This window comes from Rhamphochromis sp. 'chilingali', assembly GCF_963969265.1.
Source record: "Rhamphochromis sp. 'chilingali' genome assembly, chromosome: 14".
In the NCBI taxonomy this organism is placed as follows: domain Eukaryota; kingdom Metazoa; phylum Chordata; class Actinopteri; order Cichliformes; family Cichlidae; genus Rhamphochromis; species Rhamphochromis sp. 'chilingali'.
Genome location: NC_137941.1, coordinates 31282943 through 31310568, shown reverse-complemented (window position 1 = coordinate 31310568; position 27626 = coordinate 31282943). Strand labels below are relative to the sequence as shown.

Below are 27626 nucleotides of genomic sequence, written 5' to 3'. Positions count from 1 at the left end.
TTAATTTGCTCTTTTTTAATTTTCGAAAATGAACATGACGAAGGAAAAAACAAACCACAGCAACTGGAAACAACCACAGACAGTATAAAACAGATGCAATATACCTGTAGCTTATTAGATCCCTCTGTTAATCAGCTCTGAAACTGGAGTACAGTACTTGGCTTTCATCCACAGCACACAACTGTGATACAGTAGCTTATTTCAATACAAGTGTGTTTAGACTGCACAAAGATAAAACTCACTAGTTATATTTGAAAAGCCAATTACCAATTTGTTAAAGATCAAGATAGTAGTAGTCACATGCAACACATCACAGCAATGAGCAATAAAAGTTCAGGATTTTCTGATTAACAGTCTCATTTGCTATTTTATTTAACTTTATACAAATGGGTAAGGACAATTAAAAGTGAGCTGTGGTAGATGGATAAACCATCTATAGTTTGACAATGCATATTCATGTGGCTGAATTATTAACACCCATTGGTTACTGCAAGTCATGTGTTATACTCCCGCTGCAGAAGACTGAGCTTGCTATTGATAAAAGTTTAGCCTTTTTAATCCAACAATGTCTCAATATATATCTTTATGTATTATACGAATCTGTACTACTTGTCTAAACAACCAGTTTCCATTTTATTGCATACAACCATGGAAATGCAAATTATTGACTCACAGGTCCATGTACTATTTACAATCAAAACACAAACCATATACAATATAAAGGATAGCTGCTTTCTCTGATTGAGTTCATTTGTTGGGACTCTTCTCATAATGTATGTTTTTCTTTGCTGTTTGACTTGATAGATAATCTTTGCCTGCAGCTTAAGTGCTTAACATCACATAGATTTTCGCCAACGGATGGACAAGCTTTAGATGTGTGTGATCAGTCTGTACACAGAGGTGTTCCGGTCTCCTCTCACATGCTTCAGTCTCTTGAGCTCTGTGAGACAGAGGATGTATACGGGGGCCTTGGTTCCGACACTGATGATCTTCTTCAGCTTCTCCATCTGAAACTCTGTTGTTTCTCCTGCAGAGGGCGCCACAGAAAAGGGACAGATTAGAGAAATGAGAGCTTGTTCACATGATGATTTGCTGGGATACCGCTAAAATAACAAACACACCATGTCTGTAAAAATCTGGCTTTTTGAAACGTTTCGGGGGCTTAAACTGGAGGAAATCTATTTGGTATACAATTCCAATTATGTAACTGATGATGGTAATTTTGTAGCTGAAACCTCACTGAAGCCAGATCAATGTAAAACTGATGAAACCAGGCAAAGAAACAAACTGACTGTTCTGCTAACAATAAAGATGAACAGCCTGGTGCTGGTAGCAAATGTCCTGAGACATTTTAATCAAGAGATCTGCAATCAGAGAAATAACAAACATCTCTTGTTTACTTTCCAAATATCATACTGTTATCTTGAGCACTGAGTATAAACAATTATCTGAAAGCACAACAGTGGATACAGCCATTATATGACCGTGTGTACTTTGAGAAAACGATGTAGATCTATTCAGCTGGGACCTAATATGCTCATTTCCAGCTTGACATGTTTATTTTTGGACTACATCAAGTTAACTTTGCATGATTCACAGCTTTAAATAACTGTTTATCTGAATGTGGCCCTTTGTGCAGCCCCCACAGTTCATCCAGTGAAAGGAGCAGTTTTAGCTTCCCTCCTTCACCACCATCCTTCCCAAGGCCACTTCCTTTTAAGCCAACTTTCTTCTCATGGGATGCTCCTCACAAACAGAGCTGTGCGCCTTACAAGAGCATATAATGGATATTTTCTTATGAGAAAAACACAAGTGAAAAGACAGCAGTTTGAAACCTGAGCGTTTGGGCTTACAAGGATCACCGACATCATTTGAAACTCTGGTCGTGTTTAAAATGAGCATCTACTATTGTAAGAGTATGTATATGACAGGAAAATATGAAATATGATGACAGGCTTGGTTGTATACAGATATTATATGTGATGTCCCCACGCTTTGATTTTAAAAATGGGACAAATCCTCAGATTTCAGTCTGATCAGGTGCTTCCCTGATGGTATTGTGTAATCAGTCTGAAGCAATCTAAAAGTTTAACACAGTACAGCTAGTTCTTGCTGCTATCAGGAACAATTTGACAGGTTTATGAATCCTAATTTCTCATTGGGGTTGTGTCAGGAAGGGCATCTGGTGTAAAACTGCCAAATCAAACAGGCAGCGCTACCTGCTGTGGCACCCGCTTGTGACAAGGAAGCAGCCGAAAGCAGCTTCTGTGAATCCAGATTTCTTGTTACTTTAGAAGCTCAGTTTTTTTAAACAATTAAACCATTTTTTAACCTCTCATGTTTGTAACTACAACGGGGTGGATTATAGATGATCTCCCATTGAGTAACCAAGGGAAACATCGCCAGCACAGACCTGTTCATTCCCATTTGGTTGTTTACTTATGCAAATAGCACCCTCTGCTGCTAATTAACAGTCCAAACTAACAGAGGATGACAGCTTTATTCAGGGAAGGATTTCAGCATAACCGTGAAAACTACTGGACGCTATTTTTAAAACAGGAAGCGCTCCTCTGATTTAATAAAGGAAATCTGTGGAAGTCCAGTGTAACTGCAGTAATCAAATCCAACTGAACAAAAGTCAAACCAGTAAGATAATTTGTTTTCCAAGTTTGCAGCCAATCTGAAAACCACTGTGTGTGAGATCACAGGTGTTTTCTAAACTACTGACCACGACATCAACACCACTGCCTCAGTGAGAAGTTTAAACTGCTGCGTCAGAGTCTCCGTTTCTCACGCACCTTGACTGTGGTGTGTCCTGTAGTACATTAATGTATGATTACATTCTTCTCCACTACAGTTACAAAGCTATTCAATTCAATTCAGTTTTATTAATATAGCACCAAATCACAATAGCTGCCTCTAGGTATTTTATATTGGAAGGTAAAGGTCTGCAATATTACAGAGAAAACCCCAACAATCAGAGGACCCCCTATAAGGAAGCACTTGGCAACAGTGGGAAGGAAAAACTCCCTTTTAACTGGAAGAAACCTCCGGTAGAACCAGAGTCATGGAGGGCGCAGCCATCCTCCATAACCGGAGCTGTTTAAACAAGAGCTGCATTCATCCATGACCCTGTGCACAAATATAACACTGACCTTGATACTCTGCCATGAAATTGTTGATGTTGTGAACCGTTTGGTTGAGGCTGTTCAGGCTCATCTGCCTCAGGTAGCTCGGTAAACTCTGGAACTCGTTCTCTGACACTTCAGGCAGACTTGCAGATCTGGGAGAGGAATGGATGGAAGGTGACACGTCACAATCAAAGTTTTGAAAGAAAGACTGCAGGCACGCATCATGTAAGAATGGATAAAACTGAGTGAAATAAAGAAATTAACACATTTCATCAGGAGAGACAGAAATAAGCAACACAAAAGTTCAACATTTATTAAAAATATATACAAATGATATCTCATATCTAATATTTTACATTAATATTCTTCTCTGCTACCGAGCACCAGCCTGATCTGCAACTTTGGAATGGACACACAATAAAAGCTACTAATTTAGAGTTCATGAATTAAATATTGCCACCTATATCTATATTTCTTATTTTATAACGGGCTACCTGTGTTTCTTTTTGTCAGGCTTGACAGGTGGGTGTTCATTTGTCATTGTTGTCTTCTTCAACTGAGCCTGGGACACAAGCTACAAAATAGGAGGAAAGAGCACGAGAGGAAATTTCACAAATTATAAATGTTATGTAACATTTACGTCAACAAGGAACATGAATTTATCTGCAAACAGCAAACCTATGGATTTCAAAAGTGCTTTTATGGGACTAAACAAGACTAACTTTACAGATGTCCTGTGTGACAGAGCTCAGGTCTGGCATCTCCGGGGTGGTTGGCTCTTGGTAGTGTGCTCTTATACGAGGTGTCCCCAAGCTGAACTCCTGGGTGAGTCCATCCAACTCCAGGCTGTTGACATTGGGCTCCTTAGCCACCTTTTCATTCTCGCTGAACTTCAGGATTTTCCCATTGCTCTGTAAATGACAGGAAAAACTTTGACCTTTAAACATGTTTCATTCACATTTTGATAAATCTCATCTGTGCACAGGAATGAAAATCAAATGAGCAATTTTAGCTCATTTTTGACTTCATGTAAAACAACAGAATTTGTTTGCTAGTAAGATGCTTTTAATTTTTTTATTACACCTTTTTTCTTAAAAATTTCTTGTGGTGAAAAAATATTTTGATATATTATGATGGACTGAAAACATTTTTTTAGAAGCTATATTAGTCTGTTACTATAAGAAGGAAGTTTCCCTTCTGGAGATTACAGTTCATTTTATTTAACCAACCTTTCATAAAATCTAGCCATACAGTGGGGCAAAAAAGTATTTAGTCAGCCACCGATTGTGCAAGTTCCCCCACTTAAAATGATGACAGAGGTCAGTAATTTGCACCAGAGGTACACTTCAACTGTGAGAGACAGAATGTGAAAAAAAAAAATCCATGAATCCACATGGTAGGATTTGTAAAGAATTTATTCGTAAATCAGGGTGGAAAATAAGTATTTGGTCACCTCAAACAAGGAAAATCTCTGGCTCTCACAGACCTGTAACGTCTTCTGTAAGAAGCTTTTCTGTCCCCCACTCGTTACCTGTATGAATGGCACCTGTTTGAACTCATCATCTGTATAAAAGACACCTGTCCACAGCCTCAAACAGTCAGACTCCAAACTCCGCCATGGCCAAGACCAAAGAGCTTTCGAAGGACACCAGGAAAAGTATTGTAGACCTGCACCAGACTGGGAAGAGTGAATCTACAATAGGCAAGCAGCTTGGTGTGAAAAAAAATCAACTGTGGGAGCAATCATCAGAAAATGGAAGACATACAAGACCACTGATAATCTCCCTCGATCTGGGGCTCCACACAAGATCTCATCCCGTGGGGTCAAAATGATCATGAGAACGGTGAGCAAAGATCCCAGAACCACACGGGGGGACCTGGTGAATGACCTGCAGAGAGCTGGGACCAAAGTAACAAAGGTCACCATCAGTAACACACTACAACGGCAGGGAATCAAATCCCGCAGTGCCAGACGTGTTCCGCTGCTGAAGCCAGTGCATGTCCAGGCCCGTCTGAAGTTTGCCAGAGAGCACATGGATGATACAGCAGAGGATTGGGAGAATGTCATGTGGTCAGATGAAACCAAAGTAGAACTTTTTGGTATAAACTCAACTCGTCGTGTTTGGAGGAAGAAGAATACTGAGTTGCATCCCAAGAACACCATACCTACTGTGAAGCATGGGGGTGGAAACATCATGCTATGGGGCTGTTTTTCTGCCAAGGGGACAGGACGACTGATCCGTGTTAAGGACAGAATGAATGGGGCCATGTATCGTGAGATTTTGAGCCAAAACCTCCTTCCATCAGTGAGAACTTTGAAGATGAAACGAGGCTGGGTCTTCCAACATGACAATGATCCAAAACACACCGCCCGGGCAACAAAGGAGTGGCTCCGTAAGAAGCATTTGAAAGTCCTGGAGTGGCCTAGCCAGTCTCCAGACCTCAACCCCATAGAAAATCTGTGGCGGGAGTTGAAAGTGCATGTTGCTCGGCGACAGCCCCAAAACATCACTGCTCTCGAGAAGATCTGCATGGAGGAATGGGCCAAAATACCAGCTACTGTGTGTGCAAACCTGGTAAAGACCTATAGTAAACGTTTGACCTCTGTTATTGCCAACAAAGGTTATGTTACAAAGTATTGAGTTGTATTTTTGTTATTGACCAAATACTTATTTTCCACCCTGATTTACCAATAAATTCTCTACAAATCCTACCATGTGGATTCATGGATTTTTTTTTCACATTCTGTCTCTCACAGTTGAAGTGTACCTCTGGTGCAAATTACTGACCTCTGTCATCATTTTAGGTGGGGGAACTTGCACAATCGGTGGCTGACTAAATACTTTTTTGCCCCACTGTATTACATCTGACTTGTCATTTTGTTTGCCATAAAGCCGTGAGCATCTCTGGTTAAAAGTAAATGCTTTCCTGTTCGTCTTACGCTTTGTAAAGAATTTCCCAGAGCAGACTCTAGGTTGGGCATCACTGGCAACTGCTTGTCCTCTAAACCCGTGGTGGATATATCGGGCACATCATATTCCCAGGTGCGTTTGAAACCAGCTGCCCTGTTACAAGGTGGGGATGGAAGATCCAAGGTCTGGGTGTCATTATCCGTTTGCATAACGGATGGCTCAGGCTGCTGTGTGCTCTAAAAAATTAAAAAGGTGATGTGAAATTAAAATGTCAGAAACAAAAACACACACAGTTACATTTTATTTCTTACCTTTTTGGTACTGACTAGTCTGTTCACGTACGGCGTTTGAAATGCTGGGACTTCGGGTGTGGCAGGTAGGTTGCCAGGGTGACAGGGGAATTCTGGGACACCAGTGCCTTGTGCAGTTGGAGACGAGTGACCGTTTGTCTTTTTGATCTTGAATCCCGGGGTACAAAACACAGGCGGCTCTGGTGATTCCAGCTTTTCAGCTGAAGGTAATCAAAACAATGTCACAGGAAGATATTTAGAACCATTTCACTGCAGTGCTTTCTCTTAACAGCCTGGTGCCGTTTCTCTACATGTGCTACTTTTATTTTTCAAAATACTAGGTATTTTAAATACATAGTATAGAATTTTTAATACCTTCAGGTGGCATCTTTGAAAAACAAGCAACATTTCAGATAGAAAAATGGTGCACTGACAAAGCCTTGAGCTGTTTAATAAAAACAAATGTAGTTCCCGAGTACTTAAAGCTGATCATTTTCTATGAAAAGCTCGTTTTGGTCAGTGTTTTTTTATTTCTCTTTTGGACGTCAGATTTCACTGAACAAAATGTTCAGTACACTTTTTTTTTCAGATCCAAGTAGTGAAAAAATCTGCACAAGTGTGATGTGGAAACTTGTAGTCTCCACTGGCTAAACGCTGGGGATTTTGTATCATTATTAAACTTAAGACAATGAAAACATAACCATATCCAAACATGTACTTTTTAATTAACAGGCATCAGAATATGTCATGACATAAGATTACTTACAACTTACTAATAAATAAATAGTAAGATATTTTAAATAGTTTATAACACTCGAAAAAACACTGTTTAGAAAATGTAAGATGAAAATAAATGCAAAGGGAAACATCTGATCATAAACTAAGTGCTGGATAAAGTCATGCAAGAAAAAGACAACTGAAGAAGAGAAACATCTTGTTTCCTGAATAGTAAAGACATCCGATTTCTTTACTAAAGATGTATACTTTATACATTTGTGTGAAAAAAACGTTTTCACTGAACTCTGTTCAGTCCTGTGAAAAGGTGAGTACACCGTTCCACAGAAACTAAGATCTTAAACAGCAGCTAATCAAATAGCATTCAGGCAGGGTGGTTATTTGGGATCGTTTTGCAGACACAGGTCCTGGACACCTTGAAGTCATTCATCGACCATGAATTTCTCTGTATGCCAAAGGATTCTAGAATCAAATGTGAGACCATCTGTCCGACAGACAAAGCTTGGCTGATACTGGGTCATGCAAGAGGACAACGATCCCAAGAATATCAGCAAATCAACAACAGAATGGCTGACAAAGAAAAGAATCAATGTGTAACAATGGTACAATCAAAGTGCAGACCTTAAGAGAGCGGTGCATAAATGGCCACAGACTTGATGTTGTAAAGAAGAGTGGGCCAAAATTTCTCCAGGACAAACTGACAGACTGATAAAGTTATACAGACAATTACTTCAAGTTATTGTCTGTATATTTACTTCAAGTTATTACTTCAAGTTATGGGTCTAGACGTGTCTACAAAGTACTGAATCATTGGGCGTACTTAGTTCTTAAACAGGACAGCGTAGAGTTTTGTGAAAACTTTCTCTTTTCCATGAGTGTAGATGACAGTCACCTATTGTGGGGTGAAGAAGAGCTATGAGGTTGACAGTTTCATACCTTTAGTCTGCAAACTGTCTATTAAACCGTTCACTGGTGGTTCAGTTGTGTCCTGTAATGGTCTGTTGAACAAGAAGAGACTCATAAAGCAGGAAAAAGCAGTTTTACACAGTAAAGTCTTAAAGGACCTGCAGTAGTAACACTACAAACCCTGAGTGTGGCCGACAGGGGTCATTATAGTTCATACCACTCTACCTTGGTTGGTTCTCAGTCTTCTTGAACAGATTCATGGTGAAGTCATTGTTCAGACACATTGTGTGCTCTGTGATGCCAAAGTCGTGCATCTGGGGTGTTTGGAGTTCGTAGTCATCCATTCGCAGGTTACATTTGGGGGTAATGGGCATGGGCGATGGTAGAGATGCTTTGAGTGAGGGTTGAGGAAGGTTCATCTCAGGCATTGGGGGAACTTCTGAACACCACTCAGTCCCAGCCAGAACTCTCCTTAGGTGCAGTTCAGACAAACCAAAATCAGAGAGCTGTGGAGTTCGCAGCACATCAGTGTTGGGCAGCTCTGGTTTTGGAGCCATTGAGGAAGGATTCCCTCCATCCTCCTCCTGATTTTCCTCTTCTACTGAGTCGTCATCTGCTTCTTCATCTTTAGCCTCCTCCGCCTGATCTTTAGGCTCTATACAAGAAAAAGTCACAATAAGAACACCATAAATGCATGTCGCTTTTCTTTTAAGTGAAAAGAAATCATTACACGTGATTACCAGTGTTATGTAGTCGTTTTGCCATTGTTAATACTTACTGGTTGATCTCTGGGTGTCACAGGGAGCTTGGTAACCATAGTTCTCGCAGTGTCTCTTCAGCCTCTCAATGTCCTTGAAGACTTTCTGGTCCATTACTCTACACGCCTTAATGAAGCTGCTCGCCTCATTATTCTTTGCTTTCTGCTGAGCCAAGGCATCCTGGATCTGTCCCTACCCGAGAAGAGACTAGAAGTGATGAGCACTCACCATTCAAAAATGAACCGCCCGACCAATTTACAATATTAGTCTTCAATAAAGATATTGCTATGAATAATCGGTTTATAAATGACACACAGATATTCCTTATGATGCTTGAAATAAGCGTCAAGTTAACAGAAGTCAAAGACGTGGAAAACCTTTGGCAGCTAAAGACTTTATATTATTCTCACTTCAGTGGAGAGTTCAACAATAGCAAAATGGTTTTACCTGCAGTAATACATAACGGGTAGTAATTTTGTAGGTAAAATCAATAGCGTTTTGTACGCAGTTACACAGCACAGAAATGCAATTTAATTTTTATGCCTTCTGAACAAGTGCACTCAGGCATTTCAAATGACAAGACTTGCTTTTATAACGATGCAGGCCAAACTGTATTTAAAAGAAAGGCAATAATTAGAGAATAACCACATTTATCTTGACCTTTTGAAAGGGTCTGTCTCTGAGTTGGGAGCCACAGTATAAAGGATGTAAAAGTGTAATAGATAATCGTGCATCACCACAGTTCTACCTTTAATATGTTAAATACAAAGTTTGCCTAAAGTAAGATTTTGAGTGCAGGACTTTTGAATGCATTTGGTTAATTTTACATAACGCATTTAACGATCTTTGTTGCAGCTGCTGATAAAATATTGCATTGTCGCGCTAACCTGTGTATATGTCGCCACCTTTAGATGCAATTTAAAAAAAAAAAAAAAAGACGTGCTAACTTTTACCTTCAGGTTCCCTACGTCACAGTTCAGTTCATGATAGGCTCGCATCGCTCTGGCTGTCTTTTCTGAAATAGAAAAGAATTCATATTGAGATATGTGCGATGACTTCACTGTAAGCGATTTAAGCAGCCTGTGTGTCAGCGTGTTTCTCACCGCTCTCGTCGTCGTCGCTGTTGCGGTTTTCAAATGCGAGCTGGAGCTTGGCAGTCTCAGATTCCAGAGTCACTGCCAGCTTTTTCAGCTTCCTGAAGAATTGTGTAGTCGAGTCCATTTTCAGGCAAAAGTCCGACACGAGCAAACTGAAACCGACGTCAGACCTTCAAAGGCCGTTTGTTTATCGTTTCTATGTCGGCAGAAAGAACTAAATTTCAATTTTGGCGCCTCTTCCGGTATTAAGCGGAAGAGACTTCTTCTTCTTCTTCTTCTTGGGTTTTAGTGTTTAACGTGCAAAGGGTTTTATTCGCGCCCCCTGTGTTAGCAGACAAGGTAAAACTGACGAACGTTTGATATTTTTCTATTTGACAGCGCATTTTAGTGGCATGAGTATATGGTTACTTCTTCATATCGTGCTCGGCATTGTGACACTGAAATATTTATTATATTGTTTAATCGACTTGACTCAATTTCAACGTTGCTTTTGTCTTAATACTCCATGACCTTTTATGCAACCTACATCAGAAGATGTTTCTGGAGAATTCAATTCAAAATGCTGTGCAAATAAACAGAATGGAACAGAGAAGGATATCATGTGTAGCAAGTATAAAGATTAGATGCGCTTTTTTGTACAGTATATGTTATTTTGAATAGTCTGCAATGCTATATTTCAGGATAAATAGAAGATGACCCCTCCTTTAATGTGAGATAATGCTCCAGGTCTATATTAACACATTCAGTTGCCTCCATTTTAAAGAGATGTCAATATTGTTTGGCTCCACATGCCCCAGAAATAACCCGGATAAAAGGTTAAATACTGAGACCATGCAGCCAGGAGATGGAGCTGTATAGACCCAGAGAAACTGAACCCAGGAAACCTCTGATGAATAGAGGATCTTGTGTTTGTCTCCACAGCCTGGATCTGCACTGGACTAAACGATTGGAAAATGACATGTACTATTTATACAGGTATTATGTGAAAATATAACACCTGCAATACATGTGCACAGGTGAACATGCACCTCTCAGCATTTCACAAATGTTAATCTAGCTTTACATTAATCTGTACGCATCACTTTTTTCTTCCTCTCAAGTTCAAAAAGGTATTGTAGGTGGAAGGCGCTTATCAGATACACTGATTGTATATAAATAGCGCACTGTGAAGGTCAGCACAAACCTGCACACCGAACAAGCGAGGTGAGGTGTAAAAAGAACCAGAGGATTTTTGATCTGGTAAATGTCACAGTGATTTACACCAACTTCCATCATTTCTAAATCTCAACTGTTCATTTTCTCCTTAGATAACCTTCCAGAGGACAGCTCAGGAGCCATGGCGATGTTTGGAAAGGTTTTGGAGCCAGTGGGCTACATGCAGACTGTGAGGTGGGTGTTCCTCTTTGACATGATAATTCACATTGTAGCTATGCAAACTTATTGTTATATACACACGGTTTTTTTGTCTTTTTTGGGGGGGGGGCTAAACCAGGAGTGTCTTTACTTACTTGCTGTGCACAGGGTCTTGGTCCAGGGCATCTGTTCCTATCTTGGTGGCAGTGCTACACAAGAGGAGACTGAGCTGGCCAAGAAGAACTTGGACCACATCGACCAGGAGCTGGGAGCAACGAGCTACGGCCTGCTGAAGGACCAGGAGGTCCATCAGCTGGAGAACGACCTGGCTGTGGTGTACTACCAGCTGGGCACTGCGGTGAGAAAACTCTACGACCTCATAAACACAATTTTATGTGCAAGGTTGTGTAATATAGCTGAATAAATGATGCAAAGTCTAGAAAAGAGACTATAAAAGCAAGTATTTCATTAGCAATGGTGATAATTTTATTATATAATTATTTAATGGGTATGCAGATAAAATGAGCAACTGGAACATCATGCCTCAAGTTCTGGGACGTGAACATTTTATCTTTATTCACTGATCCCATGACAGACAAATAAATAAATACATTAACATAAAACCATACACAGACTGAATAATCCACAATTAAAATCAAAGAAAATAAAAAAAAAAATGCTAAAAAGAAATCCTGCCTGTGCTCTCCTTTTCTACTCAAAACACTTCTTACATACGCCTATAGTCTAATATATGTGAAGTTTCCAACCTCTGGACCCTATTCTGACTGGAAGCAGGTTTATTTATCAAAACCTGGGCCAAATTTTCAATTGCTAGCTTCACCGTCAGTTCTCTAAGGTGAAATTAATCCTGGGAAGTGTCTTTTTTATCAAATTGTCTGAAAACAGGGTGAAGGACTTGGAAGCACTGGTGGATGTAAAACAGTATTATGGCAATAAATTGGCATATATAAAGCCTGAAGAGTACAAATATTTAAAAGTAAAGCACAAAGACCCCTAAGCTTACACTGGGACTGCATTTGAATTCATCACTGTGAGTGTATTATGTAAAAATATGGGACCAGATGTATGATTAAAGCATCTGCTCATTTCTACTGACTCGTATTAACAGGCTTACGCCTTCTATTTTTCTCTTTAATTATTTCCGCGGCTAAGTGTGGCATTTGGTTATGTCATAAGTTTACAGGTATTTGAATTTGGTGCTGGTGGTGGATAGGGTGGCAAGGTGGGGTGGTAACAAAAACACAGGCAGCAAATGAATTCATGGAAACGTTTACCCACTGTCATTTTCTGGGTGGCTGGTTATTTTTGGAGTGAACGGATGAGAGATAATGAGACTCTTCATCAGCTAAAAGCTGCCAAATGTGAGTGCAAACACCTAAATTGATAGAAAAGGTGCTGAGTGTGAGAACCGGAAAAGCTTTATGTGTCCTTGTCCAGATTATTTACTAACATTCCTTCATATTAAAGGAAAATGCCATGTTTTTAATTTGACCTGTAGTAAACTGAAGTATAGAGTTTATTATTGCCCCAAACCACTGGGTTTTAGATGCACTCCATCTCCTCTGGTTTTAGGTGAGGGCCCAGTCAGACTTCACCAAGAAGGAGACTGAGGTGTTCCTGCAGTACGTGCAGGATTACCGGCTGGAGAGGCAGCTAACAGCACTCTACAATCGTCTAATGGGAGTGTCGGCGCTGACAGACCAGCCCCCACTGCTGGAGGAGGTCATACTGAGCCACAAGCCCAAACGCTGGGAGCTGAGCGAGTTCTGCGTCAAGGTTAGTGGATGTGGAAGGGTGGTGCTTGGTGTGGAGGGGTATTTGTGATTAACTCATTTGGCTGCAGGGAGTCGGGGTCATTAAAGTTTCATTTTTTTCTTATTTGACTTTCATTATGCACAGGCACGCAAGCCTGAGGTGAGGTTTGTGCAATCTTATGCACAAATGCACACACACTTTTTTTTGGCACATTTATCTTTGTGAGAACCTTCACTGGCAAAATGCATTATTTGGTCCCCCGATCAAACATAAATTAGCTTCGAACCTCACCCCCAAAATACTTCAAACAGCCCATTGAAGGACAGTCTGGAAAAAAAAAAAAGAACTGGTCACTTTTTCAACACGCCCTCAGTTTCAAGGTCTAAAGCAGTTTGGTATCCCGTAAATACAAATCTCCAATCAAGTACAAACCAAGAGAAAGGAAAAAAATATATAATTAAAAAACAATCCTGGAACTTCATTATATAAGATCCAAAAATGAAGACTCTATGTTAGATGCAGTCACATATATAACAGCACAAATATATCCAATCCCACTGAGAACGAGTTATGGAAAAAATGCAGGAGAGGAAAATGCAGTGAGAAGCACAGCTGTACCAGATTAACTATTAGTTTTCATAGCAAAAAAGATAAATGTGACAGAAAGGCACTGAGGTCCCGTGGGGAATGAAGCATGCTGCATCTGTCTTCTTGCTATGAAAATAAACTGAATATTTAATCTGCGGCGCTGTGACCTTCTCTTGTCTTTCTCGTGAGCTGAGTCGGCAAATTCCACCTTTGCCTGTGCTGGGAACAAATGTGTTCTGTCGCTTGCTTCGATAGATGAAGAGCTCAGGCTTTAAAGCTAAAATTTAAAAATCATTAGTTTCTTGTAAAGAAACTGAAAGGTTACTGGTTTTATTACCATAAAAGCATTTTCCTCCTTTATGCACAGAATCAAACAGACTTCTTTTTTTCTATTTCTTACATTTAAAAGTGACCTGATGGTCACTGTGGGTCCTTTAGTCCATCTGTCATTCCCCTTGGCAAGACACACAGAGCCAGTCTGCTACATAACGACTGTCCAATTTTACAGGAAATGAATCTCCCAGAAGTCACAGGCTTGTTTGTTATATAAAAGCAGTTAGATGATTATCTTTAAACCATAATTGGCTGTGTGGGGTCAGCACTGACCTCCTTGTTATAAACAAAATGTAAGACGGTGTTAAAGGAAGTGTGCACACTTTGCGCTGCTTGTCCGTTTAGAACAGTTGTTTTCTTCAGTCATCACCGCAGTGAAGAGAAGAGTTTCCATCCAAGAAAGTCAAATCAGTCCAGAGTCCACTTATTAAAGGGCTTAAGTGTGGATTAGCCTTAATACTGAAGCAGCTTCTGCTTCTGAATGAGTAAATTTGTTTGCATGTTTCTCTTTTCAAGGACTGATTTGCACAAGTGCACTTATATAAAAACACGGCGAGCTAACTGATGTGAAATGATAGTTGCAAAATGTGCCTTCATGGTGTGGTTTAAATAAAAATGAGAAAACGGAGCTTATTTTGCACACAGTGTATATAGCTGCAGGGTTTACTTTGAGAGAAGGACATTTTGAACCAACTATAGTAATCAAAGTCATGGCTGCAAATCATGTAGTCAAGCCTGAAGAGCCCGACCTTGCTAATCAAAGAAACTACAGCCAAGTTTCTTTAACCTTGAAGAACTTATCATAGATAAACATATTTTAGGTGATAACGTAATCTGCTGTGATTATGCTTCTGGTGCTGAAACAAGAACCAAGGCGATGTCATTTTGTCTTAAACCAGACAAAATCTTACATCTACATAAGATAATTACCCAAACCTGAAATAATAATGCTTTGATTATTATTAATATTATTATTATAAGAACCCTCTGTGTTGTCACTAAAGGAGCCTGACTAACACTGGATATCCAGATAGTGCTTTTTTGACTCATAAAGGTCAGGTTTGTTAAAGCCTTGCGAGCAGTGATTTTATTATGAATTACAGCTGTTACTCAGAAAGGTGACTGGGTCACAGGAGAACAGTCAGTTTGTCATGTGCATTGTCATTTTTTTCAACATACAGTGTTAGGGTGAGGTGTATTTACACCATTTAAAGGCAAAAAGCATGTTTATTAAAGAGCTGTTTTGTTCCTGTGGTTCCACTTTCTCAGACTAAAATGCTGGCTAAAGGATTTATGGGTCATGGACACTTTCACATGTTCACGTTCTTTTTCTCCTCTTTCTTCTGACAGATAAATTTTGTCCTGGGCACTGGTCTGCTCTGCCTCTTCACTCAAGCTTCCCTAACAGGAAGAGACCAGGCTCTGCTTATCAAGAGCTGGTCTGACCGTATGGGCGCCCTGTACAGGAAAATGAAGAACACGGGAGGTCGCTGCTTAGGCTACTTCCTGGAGCAGGCGGAAGAGGATATACGGCAGCAGCTGCAGGAGGCCGTCCACAACCGATTGCCCCCAGACGAGGCGGCAGGGAGCATCCTGAAAACCCTGGAGAAGAATTACGATTGGCTGCGCTGGGCGGTGATGCTCCACCCCGCTGTGGGACCCAAGGAGGAGGAGGAGGAGGAGGAGGAAGGAGGAGAAAATGAAGGTGAAGCGACAGAACGACAGCCTGGCAATTTGCTCTCCGTGGCATCTGAAGCTCCTATCCCCCATGTGGTGGCATGCTACCGGGACACACCCACTACACTGGATAAAAGCCGCATCCACCAGCTCATCGTGGATTTGGAATGGAAGATCCCCAACCCACCACCTGAGGTGTACGCTTCCATAGAAGAAGACCCAGGCAGGGCTAGGCGCTACCTGGCTTCCCGCATGCTGAAGAAGCTGCAGGAGGGGTTGGGATCTGGTGTGGCCGTCCATGTTGTTCCGGGCAGGATGGAGATGAAATGCAACTTCCCTCAAGCCTCCTACTACCTCTATGAGTACAAACACCGGCTGGCCTCAGGCACCGTGTGTGTGTTTGGATGAAAGAGAGATCGTCTGCTGGTCTCATGCACATGTTTCATAATTCTGCTACACTATCAGCTTTAGATTTGTTGGTGGATATCTTGTGTACTATTGCCTCTAAATAAATATTATTTTAGAGAAAAACAACATGCACGAGTATTTGCCTTGTTTTATGGCTAAAGTCCAGTTTATTAAAACTTGGGTCTTATCCACACAGATGAGCTAAAACATTACAACCAATCACAGATGAAATGATTCTCTGAGCTATATTAGACAATAAGTGATCTCACAGTCATTTTGTTGAATGTGGGAGAAAAGTTGCATGTGTAGACCTGAGAGTCTGTGACTAGGACCAGATTTTTATCACGATGGCCAGACAACTGGGTCGGAACACTTTAGTAACAACTTCCCTCAAACCTATTGTCACCTGGTGACAATAGGTTTGAGGGAACGTTTTTGGATTCACGTTGGCGCCGCCTTGCAACTCACAGGACTTTGAGGATCTGCCACAAAGTGCCAGATAACCACAGGGCGGAGCATATTAGAGAGGTGATCATAATTTTTTAGCTCATCATTTTAAAATATTTAAAGAAAATCTGAGCTGGACTGCATGAAGATTTTTATTACTATGGTCACCTGAGGAGCACAAGACCAAAATTTCTCTTTGTCTAATAGTTTAAAGCCAAATACCTGAGAAACTCAACATTTCATCAACCAAAAGTTAGTGTCTTTACTGTGCACAGTGCAGAGCTGTTAACATGGCAGTAAATGTAATTGCTGAGATCTGGGAATAAAAAGTTCAAAGAGGTTAAGAACCCAAGAAATCAGACAGTCAAAAGTGCATATTCACGATTAGCCACACTACGACTGTTTTGAGGCAAAACATCCATCATGAACAGGAGCACTCACAGGTAGATCAAAGATAAAACAGCTGGTCTAAACCAGTGGTGGGCATTTCATTTTTCCAAGGGACCACATGAGATACGGACTGTTCCAGATGGCCGCACTAATTATTTGTTATTATTGGTGTAGCCCTCCACAACAGTCCCTAACTGTGATAACTATTTGAAAAAATTGGCAATAATTTTACTGTATGCCTTTTGCATAAATAAGTTCCTCCAACAGCCAAATTAGTGTAAAACTACTGCTCTCCTTATTGCTTACATTTGACCAAATTTTTATTCTTTTGCCACAAATAATATGCACTGACTGAGTATTTTAGTATGAATGTAAAATCCTGTTTATTTCCATAACCTGTCTAAGAACTTACCCCAGTCTAGAGAAATCCTAGAATAGCCGGAGTGCCCAGTTTCTTGTTGCTGCTTACCTATACAGCTGACGTAACAGAAACGATTTGCCTAGCAACAAAAATGGCTAGTTTATATAGCGTAAGTGTTGTCTTTCAAAATGAAAAAGATAGTGGAAGGGTGAAAGGCTAGCAGGCACATGTGCATACAGCCTACAGCAAAGATGAATTAATGATAAGTATTTCCTATGACCATAAGGATGTGAATGACCAGATTTCTCTGTGTTCCATGTAAACACTAAACCAGGATAAGCTTCATTACTGGGATACGGAGAAGAAGGTGGCTGAGATCAAATCCTTCACCATGTTTACTGTTGTTTATTACTGATAACTGTTGGATCAGCAGACATAATAATTCCTAGATTGAAAGACTTTAAAACTTTCCATAATGTCCTTGAATAAGAGTCCAACTGGCGTCCATGTGGGTGAGTCTCATGGTCCATGACGCAACTACCTAAAATGCCCAAGAAACGCGTCGTCCTTTTAGGTAATACTGTAATTCCAAGTGCTGTTTTTGTTCTTACACGAGTCCACCATCAGAGTTGAGCAGAGCCATTTTTTCCAAGTCCTTCCTGACATCTGGGAAGCCCTCCAGCGCATCCTGAAAGTCGTCCCAGGACAGAGAGAAACACTGGCAGTCGGTCAGTGCTTTCACTGTGGCCAGATGTTTGCCCTTGTTCAGCACACATGTCTCTGTACACACAGAAGGGTCCGTAAGACTGTGGTTAATGAGCAAATGAAATCTCATGACGGGGATGAGATCTGACAATTAATCCTAAATTAAAGCTGAGTTGTCCGAGGGAGGCCTGCTAAGCTTTAAACGTCGCAGAGATCTGCTGCCAAAAAGATTTGGAAGTGTGCACATGTAATGATGGAGAATTAAAGAAGTCAGCCAAATTGGCAAAAAAGGAGAAGATTTAATCACTTTGGTTCAACACTGTTCTTCTAAAACACAAATGGCAACAAAAAAAAAACAAATAATAAATATTCTGCAGAGGAAATAATTTGGAAACTTTTCAAATTAAACACATGACACATGCCTAAAATTGAACCCCTAACCATCACCAGTTATTTTTTTTATTGTTTTGCAAGGCCTGTCTTAGAGCTCATGAATTATTATTAGACACCGGCAGCAACTATATTTGAGTAAATCCAACTCACCTCCAAAGAAGTCTCCATCACACAGTTCCCTTTCATAGGAATCGGTCTCCACAAGGACTTGGCCATGATCGATGAAGAACATGCGGTCGCCCGGGACATTCTGTCGGACGATGATGTCTCCTTCCTGGAAAACCTCGTACTGCAGTTTGAGGAGGACGGTGTTGATAAAGCTTTGATCTCTGTTCTGAAACATCGGCACGTTTCTCAGCAGCCGGCTGCACATCACTGTCACAATTTGCTGAAAAATACACACAAATGAACAAACACAAAGCTTGGTATGACAAATGAAGATAGACGTGAGCTAAGAAACAACAAATCACACTCAGTTCAGGCAAGATTAAAGATGAAAAACAGATATTTATGTACACTGAGTGAATGTGACCAAGATACACAAAAGCATAACTCTGAATCTGTATGTATGAGGATGACATCTCATATAGATATCAATATGAGATCAACCAAAACAAATCAATCTCAGCCAGTTTGGAGATTAGCAATAACCCCATCTATACCTCTTTGAGTGCTGAGGACACGGTGTCCATGACGTCCTTCTCATCAAACCACTTCCCTCCATAGCGAGCCTGGTAGTAGTTGTTGATGCGAAGCTGCAACTCTGGAGGGAGCTTCATGAAGGCCATGTAGTGCTCCAAACGGCTCATCTGTTGAAGATGGATAGAATATATTACATTAGATTACCATGTATAGATTATATCATAAGTTTTAAATATATTACTTGAACAATTGAATTCAGAATAACGATAAGTGATTACTTGTCAATAAAAGTTCAATCTAACTACAAAAAGTCTAAATTAATCAGGAAAAAATTCATTTAGAAATTACATATGTTGAAAGGAACTCAATATATTTTCACTACTGCTAATTTCTATTATTTCCGATAGAATTCAGGTAGAATTGACAGAAAGTAGAGGAATGACAAAGGTTTGGTGAGCCAGGAACTAAATCATGGCTTTAGTTGCTTAGGGCATCTTAGCCAAGCAGAACGTATATACTGTGCAGTGCTTCCCCCCCATTTTTAGTCGGTTTAACCTGTTTATTTCTACACTGTACTTGCTGTTTAAGGAGTATAAGTGTCACCCATGAAGACCTTGCTCTTGTACTCCTTGGCCGCTGGGTCAAGGTTGGCGATCATGGCTGTCGCATTGGCCACGAGGACGGTGTACATCAGACATCCGGACACCATGCTGACCATGACGATCCACATTTCAACATAATCTAGAGAACAAAACAAAGACATGCCAGTGCAGTTGAGTGTTCACATCTGAGGGAGAATATAGATCATATTTGCTTTTTAAAGTGGCAGAGAAAGAAAACTTAAACTCCTAACTTGTTGGAGCGTCCATAGAGCCATAAGAGAGAGCAATCATCTGGGAGAGAGCTCGGAAAACACCCCATGAGTACTTAACGATGACCGTGGCATTCTGAAAGGAAAGGTTCAATCATTATTGTCTATTATTTATCATCGTAAGACAGGCTTCTAGGTTAACATTGTTAATTTTTTTTCTCTTTTTCTCATTATTGCATTTTTACAGTCCTTAATTGTCTACATTGAAGACAAAGCGAGAGCTACAAAACATCTCAGTAAGCACTGATGTGTAAAATGAGCTTCACCATCAGGTTTTCTTTGCGGACCCAGCAGTCGTTGGGAAACTCCTCCAGCATAGGCACAAAATACTGGATGCATCCGTTCCAGTGGCACAGCAGGAAAATCATTGTGAAGAGAGACATGATGCGGATGAACAGGCGAACCACCTCCAGGTTTGCATTTGACACCTGTCAGGAAAAGGGTACACGACACTTGGTCAGCAGGTAATACACAGCATTACACTGTACTGATAGAGTGTTTGACCGAGTGGACATCTTTGCAGCAGCAAACAGGGTGTACACTTGTTTTAGGGTCAGCCAGCTCTTTCTAGTGTATTAAGGATTCATATTCACTCATATGAATGTTGTTGTTTTGGGGTGTGGAACAGCCATGATTTAGTTATTTATTGGGCAAGCTTGAAGGATCAATTTGACCTTTTTATCGTTCTGGTTTATTAGAACCCAGGTCTTACTTTAATAGTTTTGTTCATTGTTGAAATATACAACATTGCACGATCACTTCAATACAGCGAGGTCAGATGGTACGAGAAACATGAGGAGCTAGGCTGTAAGTGAGCCGGCAGTTTAGTCAGATTATCTTAACCACCTCATTTGTTAGCCCTGTGATGGGTCTGATGACCTAACTAAGGTGTACCTTGCCTCTCACCCTATCACAGCTGGCCCCAACCCTACACAAGTGGAGAGTAAAATATATGTAATGGACTTTATTTGCAAGTAAAATAATGGTAATTGCAAAGGAAGGCTGAGAGAACACGACTGCTGTAAGAAGACAAGCTCAAAGTTGGAGTGGGACGTTGATGTGTGAACTATGAGGAACACGTGGGCTAATGGTTTAATCATTTTCTTGTGCCAATGTACATGTTTGATCATTCAGCTGCTTGTATTTCTAGCTTAATGTGACTTCAGAAAAAAAGATAATGTTTTTTAATAAACTCAAAATATGCTCTAAGGACAGATTTCTTGATCCAAACCTAATTTACCAGTCAGTTAAAAGCACACTACCCACAGATGCCACAAACTGCCACAACGGACAAGAAGCTTAGTGCAACAAGAACACCTCCAAAACGCGAGCGACGTGTTGATAAAACACTACATTAACCCTCAGCCTGCCACTCTACCATGATCTGATTCCTGAACAGAGCCCAGACTTTTGGCTGCACGATCTGTTAGAGATGAGACAGGCAGCTTTCATCAAAAGAGAAAGACAGCTAAAGCACAGCATAAAGTTTCCAGGATTTATGGGAACCCCCAACAAAACACACACTACAAACCATTTATTATTGCAACTAGATAGATAATGCGATAAAAACACCTTGCCAGAGAGATAACAGTGTTGTTCTATATGAAACTGTCATTATATTGACCATTTGTTACATAAACCCATGTTGATTGAGCCCAGTGTTTCTGTATTTACTGTTTACTAAACACCGACAGGCAAATTCACTTAGAAAATAAGCATATTGCCCATCAGTGCACGAGCATGACATGCACTGCTAAGTGTCAGATTTGTCACTAGAGCCCGGTGTCGTAAAGTATCGGCAGCAGGGAGGAGAAAGGCTGATTGAATTTCAGAGGTGAGCTTTGACGACTCTCTGGCATTTAAACTTACTTTCTCCACTTCGTTGAAGAACCGGACCAGCCTGGAGACTCGAGCCAGCCTGATTAAACTGAGGATCCGCACAAACATCAGTATCCTCATCATCTTGTTGGTCTTGGAGGGGTTGTCATCGTTGTGGTAATGTAGTCCCTGACATTGTACATTAAAAATGCTGCAATTAGAATCTTAATCCACCTCATTTGCTCATTTATAACTTTGCTTAAGTGTCAGCAACGCTTTCTTGCTTTTCTAAGTGCTAACATATACAGTACAGAAGAAGTACAGTGTTGGCTTTTCCTGCCTCTTCCTCTTTATTATTACCGCAAACAGCAGTATGTAGCCAATTGGGAAAGCTGCTATAACGTCTGGAATGAACCATGTCCTCAGGTAGCTGACTCGGATCCGCTTGATATCCAGAATTGCTTCCTGTAAAACAGAACAGAGCAGCAGAGTGAGCAGATAGATGAAGGCGCCGTTCACCATGTGCTACAATCGCATGTATAATTTAACACTCGAACTAAAACAATATTTGGCGAGTTCATCCAAAAGTAAGTGAGTGTGATGTCAGACGAGCTTGGCAGGGTTCTGAAAATGTTACAGAGGCACATGCATCAATATTTCAAGCAGACCAAGAGTAAATCTGGCAAAACCAGATGTGCGGTCGAGAATAAACACAGGAAAAACATCACAGATGGGCCATTAGGAAGACAGAAGTCACGAAACACGAGCCAGCGAAAACAAACAGGACATATTGCGCATAATACTTAATTTGAAATGTTATACTTCTCATTCATCCACAACATCATAATCCCCGTTACAAAATCAAACAGCAGTAGCCGTTTTCGCCCGTGTCCAGGAGCTAAGGGGGATGCCGTTAATCTAGCCTTTCGTGTATCGAGTAGATTACAGATGGTGCAGAGATGGGATGTATGCGCTCGTCTGCACCCGGATTATAGACTTCCAGATTGTGTCTGAAAATAGAATATAGCCACTCTCACCTCTGCGTCCTCGGTTATGATCCCCGTCCGGAAATTCAGTGCCACATCTATTAGGAACAAAGTGTCTGAAAACACGTTAAAGCCTTCCCATGCCAGCCCGCTGTTTCCGTCCAGAAAGGCTATCTCCATGGGAATCCCAATCAGGTTCAGAAATGTGATGACCATCATGATCAAGATGTAGTAACTCCTAGGGGAGGAATGACCACAAAAACATATGTGTGACTTTCCAGTAACTCTTATTTTCCATGTCACAGTGTAGTGGAAAGTCTCACATCATTTGCTAAAAGAACTCATTAGACAGCCGGTAAGGCAAGCCGATTCATGCACACTAAATACTCTGATAATGTAAGTGTACATCTCCTCAGCCAGGGTACGATTGCCAGGCTCAAATAACTCTGCTCTCTGATCTCAGTTGTTTCATTCCCTCTCTAATTTCCCTCCATCTGATCATCTTACAGACTAATATTAGCAATCCTGCATATATAATACAAAACCAGCTCTCTGTGAAAACGCGTTCCTTAAAGAAGTCATTTGATAGGTCCGTATTTTTCTTCTAACTCGGTTATTTCTTATAAACCTTGGATCGTTCTTTTAGGTTTCTTGCGTCACTTTAAAATCTACTTGTTTCCTTTTATCCTAAAAATAATGCATCTTATTGTCGGCTTTATTTCTAAGGCTTTCTCTATTGTGATATCAGAAGAAAATCATTCTCATTGCCAATTAATGACTGGATGAATAAATACTGTTTAGCATTTAACACTTTAAAAGTTTAACCTAGAGGACTCAAGAGGAATTCCTCTTCTGTCTCATCCAACAACGGTGTGATTTATGTAATATGGTAAACTTATGGTACTCAGTAAATCTATACGCAGTATCTATATTTGTTTTCATTAATGCACTTATTCTAATGATATTCAAAGGAACAAGTTAATGCATTGCACCTTTGTATTTCCGGTAAATACTCCAAAAACTGAACTATAACATGTATAATTATTCATTAAATGTAAGGGAGAAATTAAGTAATCGGTTAACTATAAAAACTTGCAGAGACAGACCAAAGAAACAGTGGAAGTGATATGCATGACTGACCTCAATCTATCAGATATATTAAATACCTCATGAGGCTGAAAGGGTGAATGACAAAGACTCCACTCTCCAGCTGTCGGATACACTCCTTCTCCACGGCCACCTCGCTGCCGTACACGTACAGGGACTGTCTGTTCAGTTGCGGGAGAAGCAGGGCTCTCCATCCACAGTTGGCTTTGGTGCATGCTACGTTGGGACCTTTCAATTTCTCCATGGCCAACTTTAGTTCCCTGTGATCAGCCGAATGCCATCCTCCCCTCTGCTACTGCTGCTTCTGCCTCTTCTGAGGATGAGTAGAGCCTGACTCTACCAGCTCTGACCTCTCCTATTGGTCACAAGGTAATATTCTAACAAGCCTCCCAACCTCAGGGCTTATTGAAGCTGCGCGGAGCGAGGCGAGTGGATACCCGCCTTTCTGCTCGATCCCTCCCTCCCTCCGCACCCTCTCCGTCTGCCTCTCTCTATTTCTGCCCCACTCCCCCCCTACACTTCTTTTCTTTTTCACCCAGCTCATCAACTATTCAGTATCTGTGTCTCATCCCCACATAAATCAAGCCGTGTCAAGAGGGCAAGGTCCAGCTCACATTAATACCAAAGACAATGATGGGTGTGTGCCTGTACAGGGGATGGGAAGGGATCGCAATTATTGTCATGTGAAATATACATCTGGCAGCATGTACAGGGATAAGTTCAACCTGGGCCACCTCTAACTGGGGATGTAATTAAACCCTGTACTGTGTTACCTGATACTGTACATATGCAAGCAGCTTTGAGCCAGCTCCCATGTTGTTTGTTTGCACATATCACATCAGTAACAGTAAACAAAACAAAGGCTGAAATATTTATTTCCCTGGATGACAAAATGGAAAATTTGGAGATGATTTACCTGGATCTTTTTTGAACTCTGTTGGGTGGGTGGGATTCATTGCAAACTTGTTAGTTTAGCAAACGAAAAATAAAACTGATATTAGAGGTTGTGCCAGCACAGTGGGATTAACTTAGAGACCGTGTCAGTGGGTAAGGTGAATTACTGGCAGCTTAGGCCATGGGATGTGTCTAATAATGTGAGCTACATTTTATGAGATGAAATCTTTTTTAATAACTTTGTACAACTGTCCCTGTGGAGAAGGGTACAGGAAACAATAAAAATGGTCGTGTATAAGAAAATTCTCTCTGTTAGAGTCCAGACTTTGCAGATTTGCAAGGGAAATGCTGTTGACGTGATTGATGTGTGTGTGTGTGTGTGTGTGTGTGTGTGTGTGTGTGTGTGTGTGTGTGTGTGTGTGTGTGTGTGTGTGTGTGTGTGTGTGTGTGTGTTAGACCTGTGCCAACCTGTCCAGGTCCTCAGTGTGTGTCCTAAAATAGGCTTCAGTCCTTTGTGACCTCAAATGTAAAAAAAGACTTTTACGAGATTACTGGATGTCATACTGATGTAGTTTTCACTTTCACTGACATGTAAGTGTTAAGCGCTGAATTCAGGCTACATGTCTTCAAATAATAATGCAATGTCTGGCAGAGATCTGGTTGAGTGACGGTGATGTGTAGGTTTGCTTCAGAGGAAATGATTACTGAAACCAAAAACGAATAAATTAATGAAGGCGAGGAAGGAATTTAGTTTTTACGACATTCCAAAAACAACATAAATTGCTTTTCCAGTGATTTTCTATGACTAAGAATGTATTATATTTTTTTCTTGGTGTATTTGGCTATGGTTAATCTAGTAAAGTTAAGTAAAACAATATTAATATAGGATACAAACAATGGATTTAACACATTACACACTCTGTAAGCCATTTACCTCAACTTCCAGTTCTGGCATTAAAACATACACAACACATTCAGGACATCTGTAGTTCAGGAGGTACTTTTGGTTGTTTGCTAATCAGAAACTCGGTTCATTCTTTTTCAAGATACTGAACCTCAGATTGTCCCCGATGCATGCTTTGGATGACTGCATGGTTGTTAGAAAGCCATGACAAAAGCAGCTCAGTGAGTAACCCAACCTGCAGTTTAGTTGCAACTGCCCTTCTTTGTTTTCAGTGTATGTCACAAGTTCTCTGTTTCAAATACTAATCAAACAATAGTAAAATAGGAGGCCTACATTTGTCAGAAGCTGCTGAAAGTTTTCTGCCAACTGGACAACAAGGCATCGGGCGATCAGGACTCAAACTGTGGCTCTCCACCTGTCTTCCATTTGTGAACACCAAAACAGTATTTGGATCAAATTGAGCATAAATTGCAGACAACATATGCATTTATATATGTGTCATATACACAGTAATACAGTGGAAAGCATAGCAAAGACTGCAGAAAATGGAAGTGCATGTATCACAGCACAGAACAATATGCTTACTTGCTTATTTATCTAGCACACAGCTGGCCCTCAAACTAGAGTAAGTGACTCTGTGCCGCTGCTTACGCATTGCTTTGTTGTGGTGACGCACAATAGACCCAGTAGACATGTTGAAGCACACACATACCTTTCGGTACTGCAGGTCCGAAAATGAACATTTTTCATATTCCAAAACTCCCGAGGCAACATTGTGTATATTGCGCCCACCAGCAGCAACTGCGTCTTACACAACAGAATATCTTACAGAGTTGTGTAGAAAAATAAAATCTGTGCAGTGCTGATGTTAATTTTCTGAGTGTACACGTTCTTGATCATTACTAAAGCGTAGGTTTTATAGGAAGCGTGATGCTGCAACAAATTATTTCTAACTTTTACGATAAAAATATTTTTTAAAAATCTGGTTGCAGCTACTCAAATGTGAACATTTGAAAGTTAAATGTTTGAGTTTGGACTCAATAATCTGCAATCATCCAGCACTGACATATCATTAATAGCACGGTGCAATAGAACTTCATGCTTGGTGATGTCGACCATGTGGATGAACCTGATATCCTGAATCATAAATGTCAGCTGCCCTTTGTACATTTTTTCTAATGTACTAATTCTGTCTGTCTACAAAACAGAAAACAGAAGAACATAATATAATGGGAATTTGAGAACATTTTAGCATTAGCACCTGTAGAAATTAAATGTTATATACCTATGTGGTATGTGACTTTTGTTGCCATGATGCCAGGTCTCTCTTGGAAATGAGATTTTTAATCTCAATGAGATTTTTTTTACCTGGATAAATAAAGGACTAATAAAAATAATAAGAAATGATTAGGTACAGTTTGAAACATTTTCAGATGTATTCTGTACTCTATACCAAGCAGGTTTTCTTTATACTGTCTAAGTAAATGTAAATATATAATGTATTTTTCATATTATCGCTTTCTTTACTTGATGTGTATGTGTATTTTTTTAGTGGAAATATAGGCAGTTATAGTTATATAGTTCATAATTTATTTAGCAACATTTCTCTTGGTGTTACATCTGTAATGTGATATTTGGGTCTTTTATTCAAATATATTGTCCTACATTGTGTAGGACTATATAGATGCCCTACCTATTACAAGAAATACAATTGTTTTGGTTGTTTGGCCAAATTAAACCTTAACTATGAAAAACCTTTAACAATCAAAAGGGGACATTAGTTGGACATAACTATTTGTGATCCCTCTTTTCAGTTCAAACAGAATATTTGAAATAGCCTGACCCAGTGTGGGAATATGACAGATAACTAGCTGGCTAGCTAACTAACAAACTAACTAAAAAAGAAGTCTTAAACTTAGCATCGTCTTAAGCAATTTTAGCTAAGGGTTTCAATTTTAAATGTAAGTTAATGTAAAAAAAAAAATCAAATTAGCTAATAAAGGTAAACCAATCAATAAATAAGCAACACATAAGTTAATGCTTGAATATTCAGCACTGAGAATAATTTCAGCATGCGTCTAACAAGTTTACCATACATTCACATACCTGTCTGCCTGGTGGTAATACAGTACTACATTTCCCAA

At 40.2% G+C, this 27626-nt stretch overlaps 3 protein-coding genes across 3 annotated transcripts; 1 reads left to right on the top strand and 2 right to left on the bottom strand.

Moving 5' to 3' along the window:
* Positions 1 to 10069, bottom strand: ska3 (spindle and kinetochore associated complex subunit 3). Its single transcript, XM_080903740.1, has 11 exons — positions 9836 to 10069; positions 9686 to 9747; positions 8753 to 8924; positions 8200 to 8629; positions 8005 to 8066; positions 6355 to 6554; positions 6073 to 6279; positions 3854 to 4042; positions 3626 to 3705; positions 3156 to 3283; positions 1 to 1027 (listed from the first exon to the last, which is right to left on the bottom strand). The coding sequence occupies exons 1-11, from the start codon at positions 9951 to 9953 to the stop codon at positions 870 to 872; spliced, it is 1806 nt and encodes a 601-aa protein (XP_080759866.1). The 5' UTR covers positions 9954 to 10069; the 3' UTR covers positions 1 to 869.
* Positions 10070 to 11165: 1096 nt separating this feature from the next.
* Positions 11166 to 15981, top strand: LOC308410476 (uncharacterized protein; the record flags this gene model as incomplete). Its single annotated transcript, XM_080903812.1, has 4 exons — positions 11166 to 11218; positions 11351 to 11540; positions 12776 to 12979; positions 15230 to 15981. The coding sequence occupies 4 exons, from the start codon at positions 11166 to 11168 to the stop codon at positions 15962 to 15964; spliced, it is 1182 nt and encodes a 393-aa protein (XP_080759938.1). The 3' UTR covers positions 15965 to 15981.
* A 1188-nt stretch (positions 15982 to 17169) lies between these two features.
* On the bottom strand, positions 17170 to 26152 carry hcn5 (hyperpolarization activated cyclic nucleotide-gated potassium channel 5). The gene is made up of 11 exons (XM_080902851.1): positions 25816 to 26152; positions 23744 to 24329; positions 22629 to 22815; positions 21952 to 22056; positions 21643 to 21780; positions 20040 to 20201; positions 19756 to 19849; positions 19516 to 19643; positions 18923 to 19069; positions 18411 to 18648; positions 17170 to 17942 (listed from the first exon to the last, which is right to left on the bottom strand). The coding sequence occupies exons 2-11, from the start codon at positions 23926 to 23928 to the stop codon at positions 17770 to 17772; spliced, it is 1557 nt and encodes a 518-aa protein (XP_080758977.1). The 5' UTR covers positions 23929 to 24329; positions 25816 to 26152; the 3' UTR covers positions 17170 to 17769.
* Between the last annotated feature and the right edge of the window lie 1474 nt (positions 26153 to 27626).

Excerpts from the sequence above, each read along its gene's own strand:
- ska3 (XM_080903740.1), bottom strand. The coding sequence starts at position 9,953 with ATGGACTCGACTACACAATTCTTCAGGAAGCTGAAAAAGCTGGCAGTG. Across the intron at positions 9,748-9,835 it reads CAGCGACGACGACGAGAGCG|AAAAGACAGCCAGAGCGATG; the intron begins GTGAGAAACACG and ends TTTCTATTTCAG. Across the intron at positions 6,555-8,004 it reads AGACAGTTTGCAGACTAAAG|CTGAAAAGCTGGAATCACCA; the intron begins GTATGAAACTGT and ends GATTACCTTCAG.
- hcn5 (XM_080902851.1), bottom strand. The coding sequence starts at position 23,928 with ATGGAGAAATTGAAAGGTCCCAACGTAGCATGCACCAAAGCCAACTGT. Across the intron at positions 20,202-21,642 it reads TCTTCAACGAAGTGGAGAAA|GTGTCAAATGCAAACCTGGA; the intron begins GTAAGTTTAAAT and ends TTTTCCTGACAG. Across the intron at positions 19,644-19,755 it reads CTCTATGGACGCTCCAACAA|ATTATGTTGAAATGTGGATC; the intron begins GTTAGGAGTTTA and ends TTTGTTCTCTAG.